At 65.0% G+C, this 17,705-nt stretch overlaps 1 protein-coding gene across 10 annotated transcripts in view; it reads right to left on the bottom strand.

Moving 5' to 3' along the window:
• Positions 1–17,705, bottom strand: part of PIP5K1C (phosphatidylinositol-4-phosphate 5-kinase type 1 gamma) — a 48,132-nt gene that overhangs the window by 16,223 nt on the left and 14,204 nt on the right. For all 10 annotated transcript variants that reach the window (XM_039247510.1, XM_039247513.1, XM_039247515.1 and 7 more), the window contains exons 2-8: positions 11,414–11,445; positions 9,980–10,072; positions 9,081–9,211; positions 8,184–8,301; positions 4,163–4,315; positions 2,153–2,452; positions 1,345–1,550 (exon numbers count right to left, since the gene is read on the bottom strand). In XM_039247510.1, coding sequence (XP_039103441.1) covers positions 1,345–1,550; positions 2,153–2,452; positions 4,163–4,315; positions 8,184–8,301; positions 9,081–9,211; positions 9,980–10,072; positions 11,414–11,445 — 1,033 coding nt within the window. The remainder of the gene's footprint in view (positions 1–1,344; positions 1,551–2,152; positions 2,453–4,162; positions 4,316–8,183; positions 8,302–9,080; positions 9,212–9,979; positions 10,073–11,413; positions 11,446–17,705) is intronic.

The following is a 17,705-nucleotide window of genomic DNA, read 5'->3' as shown; positions in this document are numbered from 1 at the left end:
CCGCTGGGGGCGGGGCCCAGAGCCAGGGCGCGGGGAGGCTGAAGGAGCAGAGCCCACAGGCTCCGGCAGGTGGCAGCCCGGCTGGGGCCGCGCCGCTCTGCAGCCGCCTCAGACACGTCAGGCTGGAGGCCGGCAAGGGGTCCGGCCCCCACGCGACGGTGTGCACGCACACGCACGCCCTGGGCGGGGCCACCAGCACTTCTGGGTCCCGTCTGGGGAGTTAGTCACTTCACTCAGCCCCGGGCCCACACGCACCCGGCCCAGCACGTTAGTGAGGTCACACGATGCAGCGACTGTCCTCAAGTCCCCATTACCCCAGACCTGCCAGGCCCGGGGCCCCCAGGCTCCGCTCACTGCACTCCAAGCACTGCCCAGCTCACCTGTGCGCCCCATCATCCCCTGCCAGGCCTGGCACGGACCCTACAAACACCGAGACGGTGGAGGTCGGGCCAGCACGCCAGGCCTTTGGACACGCCCCCCCCCTTCGCTCCCCCACCCCACCGGGGCTCCTCCCCCATCTTCCCCAGCAGTGGGGCTCCCCCCGTCTCCCCAGCTGTGAGCCCCCATCTCCCCAGCTGAGCCCCCCATCTCCCCAGCTGTGAACCCCCTCCTCCCCAGCTGTGAGCCCCCCATCCTCCCCAGCTGTGAGCCCCCGGCTCCCTAGCTGACGCTGGGGGTTATGGCCCCTCCACGTGGGCCCCAGTGCTGGTTCCCTGAACGCTCGGCCTCGACCCCGTTTACAGAAGGGGTTCCCGCCGCGGACAGTCCTCCTCAAGCACTGGACAATGTCTGGAGACGTCTGTGGCCCTCACGACTGCGAGTGTCCTCGCACGGGGTGTAGGGAGCCAGTGCTCAGGAAGCCCCAGAGAACGACCTGGCCCAGTGTCCGTGGTGCCAGAGGACAGGGGGGACACCCCCAGGTGTGGCCCAGGCAGGGGGTGCGCCCCTCTCTGAGCCTGTGACCTCGTCCTCCACCGCAGGGGCTGTTCTCCCTGGGCTCTGGGTTCGGCGCCTGCTGTAAGTGTCGCCTCGGTCCCCAGCACTCAGCACTGCACGGCTTTGCCTCAGGCGGTAATTAGCGCCTTAACCCACTCTGGGCTCCGACGGGACGAGGGACGTATGTGTTCCCCACACGGACGGCGAACGCCCCGGGCATCACACACCCGGGGGGCTGTGCGTCCACCTGTGACCCTCACGGGACCGGCAGGCTGGCGCCCGGGTCCACAAACCAGGAACCGGCCGCAGACGGGCTTCTGGACTCATCTGCTCCCCATCTCTCGCCCTCGCGGCCAGCTCTCCCCGCCCGCCTCACTCCCGAGGGCCCCTCAGTCCCCGGCCACCTACGTGTCGTCCGACTCGATGGCCTCGCCGCGCGCGGCCCCGCCCTGGATGGACTCCATGGCCGTGGAGTAGAGAGCCTTCTGGCCCAGCGGCCGCTTCTCGTCCGCGGTGCTCTGGGCGCCCTGGGCCTGCCGCTCCCGCTCCTGCTGGTCGATGTTGTGCACGCCCAGCAGCAGGCTGTAGTCCATGATCTTGAAGCTCTCCAGCACCTGCCGGGGGCGGGGTCGGCAGGTCACGCCCCTGGCCCCCATCCCCAGATGCGGCCCCACGTGACCCCAGGCTGCGTCTCGGGTCTGTGACCGTTTGGTCCCCACAGCCACGCGGGGGGCCTGTCCTGACCCCCACTTCACAGACAGCCAGGAAACCAAGGGGGCGGGGGCAAGGGGCCAGGCCACGTGGGGGGCAATGGGACCTGGGGTGCGGCATCCACAGGGGGGCGGGGGGGGTTTCCGGAAACTCCGCACACAGTGTCTGCTCCTGGCTCCGAGGCCTCTGACACCTGGGCTCAGGGATGCCCCGGGGTGGGGGGTGGTCCTTGGGGGAGGTCTCGGGAGCCAGAGGTGGTGGGCCTTGGGGCCTCGGGCAGGCATGCCCCCCACTGGGCATCTGTGGCCTCATCTCTAGAGAAGCAGGCTGGAACCCCAAGGCCGCAGGGGGAGGAGGAGACCACACTGACGTGGAGGGAAAAGCAGGCTGTGGGCCTGGGGCTCACACTGCACTCGCTTCTACCAGCGTCCCCGTTTCATAGATGGGACAACTGAGGCCCAGGGAGGTGAGGGACCCCGGCCCGCCCTTGCCTGGGGCCCCTCACCAGGCAGTCCCGCTGCAGCGTCTTGACGAGGGCGGAGAAGGTGTCTGCGTCCAGCAGGAGCCCCTCGGGCATGTCCTGGATGAAATCCAGGTCCTTGTAGGTGGGGATACTCTTCTCCTTCTCCTTCTTGCTGGCCCGCCGCTTGTACGTGGAGCCCTTGAGGTCGAACTTGAGGTGCATCTTGACCACGCGCGGCAGGATGTTGTTCATGACCACCACACGGATGTTCTTGCCGCCCGACTGCACACAGTACAGCCCGTAGAACTTGGGCAGCAGCGTCCGCGGGTTCTGGTTGAGGTTCTGGGGGGCGGAGGAGGGGAGAGCGCCGTCGCCAGCGCGCTCTGAGCAGGACCACCCCTAGGAAGCCCTCCCTGACTACCCCCCGCCGGGCTGGCCCCACACTCTGACATTAGCCAGGTCCCACCAGACAAGGTGCTCTGGGTGTCAGGGCCCGGCTCCCCTCCGGGTCAGACCCTGGTCCCCACTGCCCCAGCCTGGGGTGACACAGGGTCACGCCTTCGAGGCATGGTCAGCACAAGGGTCGGCAAACTCTGGGTACAGGGCCAACTTCCACTCCCCGCTTATTCTCCCACGGCCAGCGGCAAGCCACGAATGGCTTTATGTTATTAAAAAGTTAGGGGGAAAAAGGAAAACACTATTTTGTGACATGTGAGAACAGCATGAAATTGACATTTCAGTGTAAGTAAATGAACTTTTCCGGGGAGCCTGCCCCTCACTCGGGGTCCATGGTGGCTTCCCTGTGGCGACAACATGGCTGAGCCACGGAGGCAGGGGCTGCCTGGCTCACAAGCCCCGGTGTTTTCTGGATGGTTCTTTACAGAGAGCTCGCCGACCCCCCGCGGTGGGAGCAGGGCCACCGGAGCCTCACACACACCAATGACTGATGCCCCGGGCGGGGAGGGGTCACAGTCCAAACAGAGCTGCCCAGAGAGGCCTGCTGCACCCATGCCAGGTGCCCACCGGGCACAGCGGGGGGGGGGTGGGCACTCTGACCCTGCCACCAGCCCTGCCGCTCCTGCTTCCACCCCCGCCCAGGCCGTGAGTCACAGGGAACGGGAACGGGAAGTGCCCTGGCAGCTGGTCCTCTGTGACACCCCAGCTGCTGGTCCGGCCCCCCTCCCCCACGCCTGAGTCACCAGCTACCAAGACACGAGCCACCAGCCATGATTTCTGGGATCCATGACTCAGGGATGCCAGTGGGGGGAGGGGAAAGGGAGCGAGGACTGCCCCCTCCGCCCCCACTCCTACTGCCCCCCATCCCCGGGGAAGGCCAGGAGGGCCTAGACGGCAACTCCTGCTTGCCGAGTGTGAGGGGACACGGGGGGACCCTGAAGGGGAGGCTCGGGACCCAGGCAGGCTTCCCATGGCCCGCCCAAGAGGGGCCTCCCAGACCCCCTCTGCCCGAGCTCTGCTCTTGGGACTTGCTCCGGACAGGACAGGAGACGAGCTAGGGGCAGGGTGGGCTCCTCACCAGGTAGTAGCGGGGGGTGGGGATGCGGGGTGGGGCTCCTCACTACGTACTAGCCGGGGGCGGGGCGGAGGCGGGGCTCCTCACACGTAGTGGCCGGGGGCGGGGCTGCGGGACGGGGCTCCTCCCACATAGTAGCCGGGGGCGGGCCGGGGGCGGGGCTGCGGGCCGGGGCTCCTCCCACATAGCAGCCGGGGGCGGACCGGGGCGGGGCTCCTCACCACGTAGTGGCCGGGGGCGGGGCTGCGGGACGGGGCTCCTCCCACATAGCAGCCGGGGGCGGGCCGGGGCGGGGCTCCTCACCACGTAGTGGCCGGGGGCGGGGCTGCGGGACGGGGCTCCTCCCACATAGTAGCCGGGGGCGGGCCGGGGGCGGGGCTGCGGGCCGGGGCTCCTCCCACATAGCAGCCGGGGGCGGACCGGGGCGGGGCTCCTCACCACGTAGTGGCCGGGGGCGGGGCTGCGGGACGGGGCTCCTCCCACATAGCAGCCGGGGGCGGGCCGGGGGCGGGGCTCCTCACCATGTAGTAGCCGGGTAACAGCTTCTGCAGGAACTCGGCCTCCTTGTGCATCACCGTCTTGATGATGAACTCGTCGTCGCTGGTGACATAGAAGAGGGAGCCGCTGGCGCCGGGGTTGGACAGCTCGATCAGTGGCTCGTTGCACAGCGAGTACTGGGGGGGCAGTGAGTGGGCAGGTGGGTCGCTGACGCCCCACACACCCAGTGTCTAGCGGACAGCTCTGGAACAGGTCACTGTCAGCTTCCTTTCACAGATGAAGAAATAGGCTCAGAGAGGGAGACCGGCACGCCTGAGGCCACACAGCAAGGAATCAAACCCCAGGCTAAGCCGCAGCCTGGGTGCCAATCTCCTAAGGCAAGGTCCCTCTCCTGTTAGTAACAGACACCCAGTCGTGCTAGGGTGTGCACCCATCTGGCCAAGACTCGCTGCCCAACCTTCCCCCACAGCTAGGTGACACTGCAACAGTCAACTCTGGCAACGAGCAGTCTGTAAAAGCTTCTGAATCCCTCATCGGGTGACACACGCTGGTGCCTCTCCCTCCTTCCCATCCTTCTCCCACCTGGAAAGCTGATGTGATGGCTGGAACCCCAGCAGCCACGCTGGACCACAAGACAACCTTTGGTATGGAAGCCACACACACAGGAACAGAGAGAAGAGCCTGTGTCTCTGGCGAGCAGCCCCCACCCTGGCCCCTGCACACCCTTCTCTTCCCTGTCTTCTCTTCCACGGACGTAGGCTTTTCCATGCTTGCTGCCCATCAGCCCCACACGTCCTCCCTACCAACAAGCCATAAATTCTGTGGCCCCACGGATTTTTAAGCATTTTTCTCACGAGGGTCCCTGGCACCCACGACAGGGCCCAGCACAAGGCAGGTGTCTGGTCCGTTAAGCAGGGAAGTGAGGCCCGCAGGCCGCTACCCCTAGGCCTCTCCAGTGAACGAGCCAATGAAGTGATTTTTGGGATTCAGGCTGTGTGGGTTGGGGGTCTGTCCCCTGCACCCCTAGAGTCCCGACTGAGCACCGCTGGTATACGGTAGGGGCGAGGCCACAGCTTGTCCCTGCTGGGCCACAGGGTAAACGCCGAGAGAACTCCTGCTGAATACCTGGGTGTAAGGACCCTAACCCAAGCCCCAGCAGTCAGCGCCCTGGCTGGACGACGACCCGGGGAAGCTGGGGCGGCCCCACCTGCCGTCTGGCCACGGCCAATCCCAGAACCAGCCGTGGTCCAGCAGGACGTGGTGCTGCGCAAACTACAGAGTGTGGCCCGGTGTCCCGGTGTCCCCGGTGTCCCAGGCTGGCCATGGTGGGACGGGCACCACCAGAGCGTGACTCCCCAGGGACCACAGGCGCCACCCTGAAAGGAGCCCACGGCCACAGCTACCGCCCCTACTCCTGTGACCTAGTGCCGACCACGGGGCCGAGAGCACCGCCTGGTACTGCCCGCTGCCCTGGTGCTGACCGGTCGGGTCACCTGGGGGGCGCAAAAGTTTCCCCCACTCCTGCACCTCAGGCCATGGAGCCGACAGCCCCTCCCAGGCCCCTCAGGGGGAAGGTGCTGGCAGAGTCCCCCACACGGTGACCGGCTCAGAAACGGCACAGGCTGCAGTGGGGCTGACGCAAGCCCGTCTATACGACAGGATGTGTGGACGTGTAGACGGCCGGAGGACAGGGTGCCCGAGACCCATCTGCACTGGGGGCGGGGGGTGACGGTGCCGGAGCCGTGTGGGGGCCCCACCCAGGGCTGTCAGCGGCCGGGAGCCAAGCCAACGGGCCTCCCGGCTGTGCTGACCAGAGGCAGCAAGAAGGCAGCTGGGGGTGGGGGGGCGGGGGGGGGAGGTCCCGTTTGCAGCCAGCAGGGCCCTCAGACCTGCGCTGCTCCGCCCACAGCCAGAAGGCACCAACACCCTTGGAAACACAGGCCCTGGATGCCCGTGCTCTCCCTCCTCACCCCTGCCTCACCCGGCCCTGCCACCTAAGGCAGCAGTGAGGGGCGTCCTGGGCCCCGAGAGCCCCCAGGAACAGGGAAACCCTGAGGTAGGAGAGGACAGTTCTGAGAGATGAGCGCCGAGGGGCGTGTGCGGCTTTCCGCAAAAGAAGTCTGTGAGCAGAGAAAGGTCTGGAACCAATGCCAATGGCAGCTGCCCTGAGGGAGCGGCCTAGGAGACGGCGTACAGGGCTCGGCCCAGCTGCCAAGGAGGAAGTGGTGGCACGCGCAGACTTCCCAACCAGGTGACCGCCGACCACTGGGACAGGGTCACGGGCAGACGGCCCCTGATGTGCCCCCTTCCCCCTCGGCGCCCCGGGAGGGTGTCTGTGGCCCGAGGCTGGCCGTCTGCAGCCCCCACCCCCACACGTGTCCCCTCTCCCCCCCTCCTCCCCCCTGCCATCCTGAGATGGGGACAGCCCAGGGCTCCCACAGGGATGGTGGGGGAGCACCCACGAAACTCAGGACCACCGGCAATTGCCACAGAAGTCTCTGGAGCCGAGGTGTGGGTGCCCACGGCCACGGGGTCCCGGGGGAAGAGCTGACAGGCAGGGGCGGGGCCTCTCGTCCAGGGGCCCGGGGCACCATCACTACAACGGAGCAGGTCTTCCCAAGGACGGAGGACATCTGCCGAGCACCCACTCGAGGCCGAGACCGGGCTGCGGCCAGCGCCCTGCGTCCGCTCTGCTTGTGTCCACACCCCGCCAGCCGACAGAGGCCACATGGCCACAGGCGTCCACTTCTCTCCCCAAGACCTAAAATCCAGGTCGCCCGGGCCGTTTCTACAGCAGCACCACCAGGCTGGCCTCGCCCCAGTAAGGCTGCGGGGCCACAGGGACCGTCATTACGGGGCCAGCGGGGGGAGGCACGTGGCAAGGGCCAGAGTCGCGGTCAGAGGCCCAGGCCTGGCCCCGGCAAGGGGCACCGTGACTGTGGGGCACCTGGACACACTCCTGGCCGGAGCAAATGCTGCTCCCTCTGGAGGACACAGAGTGGCTGAGGGCACAGCTTTCCCACAGACTAAGTGCCGAGGGGAGCGAGCGGCCAGGGACCCCCCGACACGCAGGGAGGCGAGTCGCTGCAGGTGAGAACCAGGGGGACTGGGGGTGCCGGGGGGACCGGGGCCCGAGCCCCAGCGACACCAGGCAGTGGCGATCACATGGAGTAGATGCAACAGCCATGGACGCGGTCTCGCACGGGGAGTCAGGCTTCCCGAACACAAAGTCGCAAAACAGCGAGCGGGCGGACTTCAGACAGACCAGCCAGACCTTTCGCAAGAGCAGACGGACCCACCCAGGTGAGGACCCCTGCGCACTCGAGCTCTAACTTCCAGGAGTCCTGATCCATCACTGTGAGATCGAAGGGTAACGCCTAGGTTCTGACTTTTCTAAACGTGTATTTATTTGAGAGAAAGAGACGGAGACAAAGAGAGACGGAGCACAAGCAGGGGAGAGGCAGACAGAGAGGGGGAGAGAGAGGATCCCAAGCTCCGTGCACGCAAGCGTGGAGTCTGACATGGGGCTCGAACTCACGAACCACAAGATCGCAACCTGAGCCGAGATCAAGAGTCGATGCTTAACCAACTGAGGCCCCCAGACATTCCAAGATTACTCTAACTGGAGAGACTAAAGCCACACCAGCACTGGAGGGGACGCTCAGCTGGTCCCCATGACCCACCTCCTCTAGAATGGAGGTGTGACCTGTGACGCGTCTCCAACCAACAGACGTAGCAAAGACGGCAGGACAGTCAGGTCCCTCACGCTCTGATCACGAGACCCGCAGGGAAGGAACGGACGCCCCAGATTGCGGACAGTGGGGTCCCGCCCACGTGGCAGTGGGCCTGGAGGCAGGCTGCCTCTCCTTCCGGTGCCCCAGGCTCTAGCCCCGCCCTCCACGGCAACCCTGGGCAAAGAACTGGGATGAAACGCGCGCGTGAAGTCCTGACCCACGGAAACCACGAGGTGACCGACAGGTGGCGCTGTGAGCCACCTGGCCTAGTGCAGCTTGTCACGCAGCAGCAGCTGACTGACGCTCTTACCAGGTAATCGTCCGGCCGGATCCCAAAGAGTTCCCGGAAGTAGCGGAAGGCGACAGGTGCATAGGTCTTGAACCTGAAGTCCTGGAAGTGGTGGGCGGGGGTGAGGTTGCTGCCTTCACTGCGGAGCAAGGAGAGAGGGGGGCTGTGAGGGACGGCGGCGGCCTCGTGGGTGCCTCCCCCACTCCCCCCACTCCCCCCACTCCCCAGCAGTGCGGACGCCCCAGACAGGAGCAGCGCCCTGGCCCCTGAGCTCCAAGGCCTTCTCCAGACAGCCAACCCAGACAACGGCGCGGAGCTCCCTGGGGGACAGAGAGCGGAGTGCCAGTACCTGACCGGGAGGGAGCCCACTGCCCAGCCTCTCCCGCAGCTATAGCTCTGGCCACACGACTGTGCTCAGCCAATGGGCCCTGAGTGGGGCAGAAACATGCCACTTCCCCATCCTGCCCTGCCTGGGGAGGATCATGTGCTCTCTTCCTGTGGCTGGTGGAATGCAGATGTGATGGCAGGATCTGAGGCAGCCACCTGAAACCCTGGGCTACAAAAACTGCCTATGAGGATGGCGGAACAGCTACAAGAACGCGGGACCCCAACACCGGGGAGCTGCCCGGCGGCCCTGGGTTGCCCATCAGTACTTTTCATGTGACAGAAAAGTAAACTTATGTCTCTTCCTGTTTCTTAAAATCAGTGCTGTGTTGCATCGCTCTGGGCAGCAAACTAACATCACAACCAAGACAGGGTCAGACCTTGAAGCCCAGAAGAAGCCAAGGGAGGCCGGTGCTGTTTCCAGCAGAGAAGGGCACTCAGAGAGCAGCAAGGCCGCTTTGCGTCCCTACCGCGTCTGCGCGCTGGGTGGGCATCCCAGGCGCCAGGCAGCCTCTGTGGTGCGGCCAGGCCTACCTGGGGAAGAAGATGCTCTCCACGACGTAGAAGTCCTGCATGAGCACGTCACGCTCTGGCTTGGAGCTCAGGTTGCCTACGGTGTAGCCGATGCCCAGCTGGATGGCCCCTTTCAGGGTGGAGGACGTGGTCTGCGGGGAGACCCAGCTGCATCAAGGCCCTTGGCTTCGGGGGCGGGGGGGAGGCTAAACAAGACGCCCCTCAGGGTGGCAGGATGGGGCGGCTGTGCAGCCTGCAGCTCGACCCTGGCACCCATCCCCATCATGGGGTCCCAGGGTGCCTGCCCCCCACTTGTCTGGGCCATTGCTGAGCTCACACAACCCCATGGCGAAGGGTGGCCTGGCTGAGACGCCAGTATCACCTCATGAGGCCCCCAGGCCTGTTTTCCATCAAGGTTCTAGAAGGTTCCAAGTTCTCAAACTGTCCCGATTCAGCAAGGGTCTATCTACCATCAAGATTTCCTTCTGGGGGGAACCTGCGTTTACAGAGTGACATCCTTTCACTTCCGTGACCCCGGACTGCTGCTACCCATGACGTGCACAGTCACGCTGGGCGAGCGACCCTACTGCTGTGCCTCGGTTTCCCCAGCCACAGTGGGGCATGTCAGGGGCTGCTGGGGACGAAGTCTGCCCACGCTGGAGCAGGAGGGGGTGGGAGTGAAAGCTCAGCCCGCTTCCCAGGGGAAGGGAGGAGAGCCACAGTCTCCCAGGGTCCCAGGAGGCTCCTGTGGCCGGGCAGGCGGTGCTGCAGCCGCAGGCGTGTCACCCGAAGCCTGTGATGGTGACAGCAGGTGAGGACCTCACTGGGATGGAGGGGCCGCACCCAGAGCATCTGTCTGCAACCCCTGTGTGGGGGCCCCCCCCACGCCGCCCCACTGCAACCAGCCGCGGGCAGAGAACCTTCTTGTAGGTGGTTTCGCCAGACGCGTCCACTCCCCGATGACCCAGCTTCTTCCCGTGGCCAGGGCCCAGCTGTCCAGTCATCGGCGGGGCCTGGAGAACAGGAAGCAGGAAGCATTAAGCAGCAGCATGGAGGCGCCACTGGGGCCAGAGAGCTCTGGAAATCCTGACCAGAGCGCCTGAGTCCCCGGCTGTCAAGCCGCATGCAGCAGAGGCTGGTGTGGACGGGCTCCAGGGCAGAGCAGGTGGCCTGTCCCTTGCAGGGGCCACATGAACGGTCTACCTCTGAACATCCAGGGGGCCCCGCCCAGACCAGACCTCCGGTTCCTCAGGAGCAGAACCCCAACCTCAGGGATTCCCCTGCCCTGCTGACGGGGGCGGGGGGGCTGGGTCATCCCCTAAGGGGCGTCTCATGCACTGTGAGCAGTGAGCAGCCTCACGCCGTCCTGACAACCACAGATGTCCTCAACGCCACACAGTGTCCTCTATCCCAGCCGAGACCCCTGGGCTGGAATGACTGTGAACCGGGGAGAAGTCCCACTGGCCTGGGGTCTGTGTGGGGACAGACAGGGCAGGAGAGACAAATTTGTGTGGGAGCCACCAGCACTGGCTCCAAGGGGGAGAATGGGGGAGGGGCAGGGGGGCTGCACTGTCACGGACGTTTCAGGACCATCTACTGTGTACCTGCCACCATCCGAACAGCCACGCAGCCCTCCGGCCCCCAGCTGGGGGCACTCAGACCAGCCCAACCCCCGTTGCCCCTCGGGGGTTCCCGGCAGCCTTCACTCCTGGGCCGGCTCCCGCGAGTTCCTCTCATTGGCCACCAGGGGGCGGGCCCTCCCCAGGAATCGGCGGCCTCGCCCCTGCTCTGCCCCCCTCGCTGACTCCCCACTGCCCCGTGGCCGCCAGGAGAGCCCTCCTCACAGGGGCCCCACGTGGCAGGTGGCATCGGGGGGACATGAGTGTCTGGCCCAGGAGGCTAGCGCAAGCGCAGAACGCCACGCCTGGGTGGTGCGCACAGGCCGCTTTCAGGACCAGGGACAGGGCCGACCCCCCACGGGGGCGGGGCGGGGGCAGGAGCGGCCACACCAGAGAACGCTCTCTGGAGACGCTGCACCAGCCATGTGGCCGCATCTGACCGCACAGCCCCCTCCGGGAGCTCCTCAAGGACCCACCTGGCCCGGCTTCCCACCGCTCCACGTCCCTGGCCCCCGGCCTCCGGTCCCTCTGTCCCTGGCTGTCCAGGCCGCGACCTCGCCCTTCCCTCCCCGGCAGCTCCCCCCCACCCCTCCGCCCCGAACCTCGGGGCGCTGTGCCTGCCACCTGCCTGCCCACGGGCCCAGGGAGGTGCAGCGAGTGGCCCCAGGCCGCACAGCAGGCCCGGGGCTGGTCTGCCTCCGGAGAAGTGGGTCAGCTGGGCCACAGGACACTCACCTCCGACGGGGCCATCTTCTTCTGGGCCAAGCCTGCAGAGAGAAGGGAGAGGCTTCAGCCGGAGACGGGGTGGCCCTCACCCCGGTTTCTCTGCCCTCGCTCAGGTCCCTGCGCCCCTGTGGAGGGAGAGCACCCCGGCCAGGAGCAGGGGTGTGGATGTCGACCCCGCACTGACCCCAAAGTCGTTGGGTCCTTGGCAGCAAATGGCCAAAAACCGCGGCCTCCCCCGCCGGCGGGAGCAGGGCTTAATCAGATCCTGGGTCCTGGGGCCGCGGAGGAATCAGGTGACCGGCTGGGCCAGGGGACGGGGCGGGAGCGGCTCCCTGGCCCGTTCACACTGCCCCCGGAAAAGAGGTGCTCGCCGTGGAGAGGCTCGCGGTGAGGGAGCCGGGGTTTTCATCGCTCGGGACCCTGCCCCCCAGCCCTGGCTCCCTGTGCAGGGCGGGCACTGGCCTGAGCCCTGGAGTCCTCACCCGCAAAGCACCTTCTGCTGAGAATTATCCGCTCAACAGGTATGGACGGCAGATACACCCCTGCCCCTACAGACGGTGGGCTCGGCAGGTGGGAGGGAGCCAAGGCCCTGAGGTCAGGGCCACCTGGGTTCCCGGGGGCCCAGTGTCCTCACGAGAGGGAGAGAGACGGGCGGACCCCATGCCGCAGGCCGGGATGTGGCACTTGTGGAGGCCGGAAAAGGCGGGAGAGGGTCTCTCTGGGGCCCCAGGGGGCGGGGACCAGCCCTGCCTGGGTTTCCCCGGGTGAGACCATCTTAAGCCTAGTGACCTCCAGAGTGGTTTTGGATCCAACTGTGGCGAACCGTCAGCCACAACAGAAACTCAACGCTGGGTACCTACGGTCAGGCCGGTAGCTGGCTTGGGTGACAGGGGAGGGGTCAGGTCAACAAGGGAGGACTTGAGCTTTCCCCCCAGGAAGGTGGGAGCCCTGGCGGGCTGTCGGCAGAGGGAGGGGACCTGACTCGGGTGCTCGTGGGCGCCCTCTGGTGGCCGCTGCAGGGAGGATGGACGGGGCAAGGGTGGAGGGGACTGAGCTGGTCCTTCAGGAGAAGATGGGCTGAACCAGGTGAAGGAGGCGGAGGGGGAGCAGGCAGATTTTGGACAGGTCTCAGGGGAGGACAGACGGGCTGTCCTCACTGCAGGCAGAGCGAAAAGCAGGGAATGCAGATGACTAAGGACTCTCGCTAAGCCGCTAACGGAAGGAACGAGTGGCCTCAGCTGAGACGGAGGGACGAGGCAGGACAGGTGTGGGGACAGTCGGGTGCAGCACGGCCGAGCGGAGTGTGAGACGCCCAGGAGCCCCCGCACAGAGACCTCCAGGATCAGCCGGACCCCAAGTCTGGAGCTCAGGGGGGTCTGGGCTGGAGGCACGGCTGTGCGGGTGTGCGGCCGAGACAGGGTTCCGGTGTCAAGAGTGGCTGAGGGCGCCTGGGGGCTCAGTCAGTTAAGCCTCCAACTTCAGCTCAGGTCATGATCTCACAGTTCGTGGGTTCGAGCCCCGCGTCGGGCTCTGTGCTGACAGCTCAGAGCCTGGAGCTGCTTCGGATTCTGTGTCTCGTTCTCTCTCTGCCCCTCCCCTGCTCACGCTGCCTCTATCTCTCAGAAATAAATAAAATATTAAAAAATTAAAAAAAAAAAGCAGTTGAGGCTGTGGATGGGGAGTGACTGTTAATGGGAATGGGGATTCCTTCAGCAGGATAAGAATGTTCTAGAATCAGTGGTGACTGGCACAACACTGTGAATACACAAAAAACGAAACCACGTGCTTCAAAGTCTGAATTTTATGGCATGAATTATACTTATTGCAAAAAGGAGACAGTGGCCGTGGGGCAAGCCCGGGTGAGCGGGTGGGTGACCAGTGTCCTCGTCCAGCGCCCAGGGCCACCACTGCGCGTGGCACATGCGTCAGAGGCGCTCCAGATGGGGACACGGAGGCTGGTGGGCGGCCGGCTGATGCCACGGTCACGGCTGCAGGGCCCAGCAGAGGACACCCCAGCAGAGTCAGAGCCGACAGACGGAGGCTGGGTCGCCTGCCCAAGGCCCCAGGTGCCCACCCGCAGACCCCCCAGCCTGGGTGCCCGGGCCCATCCTAAGGCTTGGCTAGAGGCAAGCAGGTCATAGAAGGTGCTAGAAAGCTGACATAATATTTTTGTTGGCCGCCCAACAGAACAATTCATGGTGTTACGTCCAGGGTGTGGGGGAAGGAGGAGGCGAGAGGGCAAGAAGCTGGCGGTAGACCAGGGCAGAACATTCTGGACTTCATCCTCTGCCGCTCCCAGGCCGAGCAGGCCCAACACGGAGGTCCCGGCCTCACCCCCGAATGGCTCCACCTGCTCCCCAGTTCTCCCGGCTCACTATCAGGGTCAGGGGCCTGCCCGGCCACGTCCACACCAGCCTCAGGGAGGAGGCCCCGTGGGGGGGGGTCCATCTGCCCCACCACGGCTCAGGCTCCGTGCCTCTGAGGACCCTCCCAAGTCCCCAGGGGGGGTGGCTGCTCACAGCAAGTCCCCTGCTGGAGGTCACGCGGCCCCGCCCTGTGCGGCCACCAGCCAGGCCGGTGGGACGACAGGCCACGATGTCGCTCCTCCCAGCCCAGGACGGGACCCACTCTCTTCTGAATGAGCCACCCCATTTTTGAGAAAATTAAGTTTTAAAAATAGCCTGGGGAGGGGGTGAGCGTGCCGTGCTGGGCCCAGGCCTGCCCCGGGACACAGCAGGGGGACACGGGACACAGCCGTGCCAGCCCCTGGGCGGGAGGCAGGGGGCACACTCGGGGCCCAGACTGTCGGGGCTGAGGCTGGGCTCTCCTGCTGTCCACCGCTGTGTGGCTTCAGCCGAGCCTCTCCACCTCTCTGAGCCGCTTTCCTGTGGTCTCGCAGCGCCTCCGTGGGTGCCCAAAGCTAGGGCAGCAGAGCTGGGCCCCCCTCCCCAGCCCGCCACCCAGCCCTACCACAGGACCCTGCCACAGGCCGCTCTGCTGGCTTCAGTGCGGGTGACCTCACAGCCACCCCAGGGCCCAGAGGAACAAAGGGAGCTCCTCGCGCCCTCAGGGGCTTCTCTCTGAGCCTGTTCCTCAGCCTGGAGAGGCCAAAGCCCATTCCTCCTGGCGTGCAGGGCCCACCGCCTATCAGCTGCTCCCTGCTCACGTGCTCCAGCTGGCCTCAGGGCCCCTGCCCTGGTCGTGTCTCTCCCCCCTCCCCCCTCCACACTGCACTGCGGGCCCCATCCTGCACACCCTGTCTTTTCCCTCCAGGCAACAATGACATCATATGTGCTCTTCGCAGGTGCCAGGGCCTCCCACCTCAGGGCCATGCCCGTGTGCGGGCTGACCAGGTCGGACACCACCCTCTCCCCTCCCCCCTGCCCACACCTGAGCTTCCACAGAGCCTCTTCTACGCATTTGTATGATGTGGAAACAAAAAGCTCAGGAAGGACCTTGGGCCCCTGGGACCCAGGGAGGACCCTGGTCACCTGTCTTTCAGCACAACCACCACCTGTGCCCTTAGAATCCACCCAAACTGTGCCCACTGACCCTGACCCTCCCAGCGCCGGGGCCACTGCAGCCCCCTCCACTGGGTCTTCCAGGCACTCGGCAGCCCCTGGTGCGCGTGTTACGTCTCCCCCACTACAGAGACCAGGTCCACTCAGTTACCCCGACAGACGCCTGCAGAGCTGAGTGCAGAGTCACCGCCGGGGAGGGCAGCGGGGGGCACAAGGCTGTCAGGGCTGCGCAAGGGCCTCCAGGGCGGGGCCGCTCCCAGGGCAAGGCTGCGTACACCCCGGTGGGGGGGGTGCTGGCGCCCCAGGACTCAGAGCGAGGGAGGAGGCCCGAGTACAAGCAGACGGGCAGCAGCCAAGAGCCAGGAGGTGGGGCCCAGCCGCGCACACGCTTCCCTGATGAGCCGGGGCGACCCGGCCCAGGCCCTGTGGGGAGGCGCGAACTCGGGGCGGGGGTGCCCCAGCCCGCAGGCTGGGCCCCGAGGGCGCTTACAGGCCACACTTGAAAATCCTCTCTCTGAATGGAAAGGCCCCGCAGCCGGTTCTCTGCAGCCACGTGCACAGAAGACACTGGATGACGTGGGGAAGGGTGGAAGCTTCTGGTTCTGCCCTCTGGGAGCCCTGAGCCCCAAGGTCCCGGCCGGGTCCCTGCCAGAGATCGGAGCCCCCCCGCCCCCCCAGTGAGGTGCGGAATCAGGGGCCGGGGCCGCAGGCAAACACACACGTGTGGGCTCGGGCCCAGGGCCTTTGGCAAAGGAACGGGAGGATCTGTTACCAGGGGCTTCTTTGCGGACGGAGAAGGGAGTTAGAACTTTAACTTCTCTTCTAAGTCCAACCTGAACTCGTTGCATTTAAAAAAGCATTAACTGGGGCGCCTGGGTGGCTTAGTCGGTTGAGCGTCCGACTTTCGCTTAGGTCATGATCTCGCGATTCGTGGGCTCGAGCCCCGCGTCGGGCTCTGTGCTGACTGCCAGCTCAGAGCCTGGAGCCTGTTTCAGAGTCTGTGACTCCCTCTCTTTCTGACCCTCCCCTGGTCACGCTGTCTCTCTCTCTCTCTCTCAAAAATAAATAAAACATTTTAAAAATTAAAAAAAAAAAAAACACTGCCCAAAGATATGCACCATCCAGAACCTTCTCCGGACTCCATTCCTTTCTGGCAGGCAGTGCTGTGAGGTGGGGGGGGGGGGGCTGAAGACGCTCCCAGGGCTGAAGTGAAGAACCCTACGGTCACATCTCAGAATCCAGAAAAGCATCCACTGTGGATTTCACTTCGCGTCCAAATGGCCCTAGAAACCAGAGCAACAAATAAACAGAAGCGGGGATTGGGGGGGGGGCACAGGCGGGGCAAAGGGCTGTAAGCGAAAACCCCCGAAAAACCCGCGGCAAACCGGCGGGGGCGCAGGGAGGGAGCCGGGGGGCAGCGGGGACGCTGGCTGGCACGGCAAGGACACAGAAAAGGAACGGACTTGGAAAGATGAAATTTCAGAAAACCCAAGAGCACCCCGACCAACGCCAGGACTGCGCGCAGCGGGGGCGCCGGGGCGGCGCGGGTGACCGTCTCGCGGGGGCGCGTCCCATGCTGGGCTCTGTGCTGACAGCGCGGGGCCTTCTTGGGACTCTCTCTCCCCCTCGGTCTCTGCCCCTCCGTGGCTCACACACTCGCTCTCTCTCTCAAAATAAATAAATGAACAAAAAAAAAAAAAAAGAAGAAGAACTAAACAGCGGAGCGGGCAGCCAGCGGCGTAACAAGGTCACGGGTCTTGGCCTGGAGAAGTGGGATCGGGGAGCCTCTGCCCTGTGCGCCCACCACCTGCTCTTCACAGGGCTCCGGCTTGAGGGGATTTTTATCCCTTAAACACAGGCGGCCCTCCAGGGGCACTAAAACCCCAGAGCGAGGGGGTGTGGGTGTGCGAGAGGGGGTGTGGGGGAGGGGGGATGAGGGGGAGGGAGGGGGGAGGGGCCATACATGGAACAGATGCAGCCACCGGGCAAGGGTAGAACCCAAGCAGTACCGAGCGAGTGACCACTGTCTGCTTCTTTCAACTTTTCAGTACAGTTGAAAAATTTGCTTTTTTAAAAAATGTTTTGGCGGCACCTGGGGGGCTCGGCGGAGCGTCTGACTTCGGCTCAGGTCATGGTCTCGCACTTTGTGGGTTCAAGTCCCACGTTGGGCTCTGTGCTGACAGCTCGGGGCCTGGAGCTGCTTCAGATTCTGTGGCTCCCCTGCCCCTCTCTGTCCCTTCCCTGCTCATGCTCTTTCTCATTCTCAAAAATTAAAATTTTTTTTTAATGTTTATTTCTGAGAGAGAGTGGGGGAGAGGGAGACAAAGGATCCCAAGCAAGCTCTGTGTTGAGCCCCGACACGGGGCTCAAACTCACAAACCATGAGATCATGACCTGAGCCAAGATCCCGAGTCTGATCCTCAACCGGCTGGGGCCCCAGCGCCCCTCAGCTGAAAATTTTCTGAATGCAATCTTTTTCCTCCAGGTTAAAGGTCAATCTTGCCCTCTGCCGCCACGTTTATGAGTGAGTCGGCCCCAGGAGTGCGCGTGCTTAGGCGGCACCGAGCGCCAGCGTGCCAGGAGCTGGGCTGCACGCACATGCACTCAACACACCTTTGAGGCAGCGGTTCCCACCTCACGGCCTTAGCACCCACCGTGCCCTCTGCCTCAAAGGCGCTGTCCCTACGCTGGCTCCTGTCCTCTGTCACTCAGCGGGTCTTGGCCTGAATACTGCCTCCTAGAGGGTCTGTCCCCAACATGCCGACTTGCCGCCTGGAGCA

This window comes from Hyaena hyaena, unplaced genomic scaffold (genome assembly GCF_003009895.1).
Source record: "Hyaena hyaena isolate Hyena2069 unplaced genomic scaffold, ASM300989v1 scaffold_296, whole genome shotgun sequence".
Taxonomy (NCBI): domain Eukaryota; kingdom Metazoa; phylum Chordata; class Mammalia; order Carnivora; family Hyaenidae; genus Hyaena; species Hyaena hyaena.
Note: the sequence above shows the minus strand (reverse complement) of the source record. Positions and strands in the feature narration are given on the sequence as shown.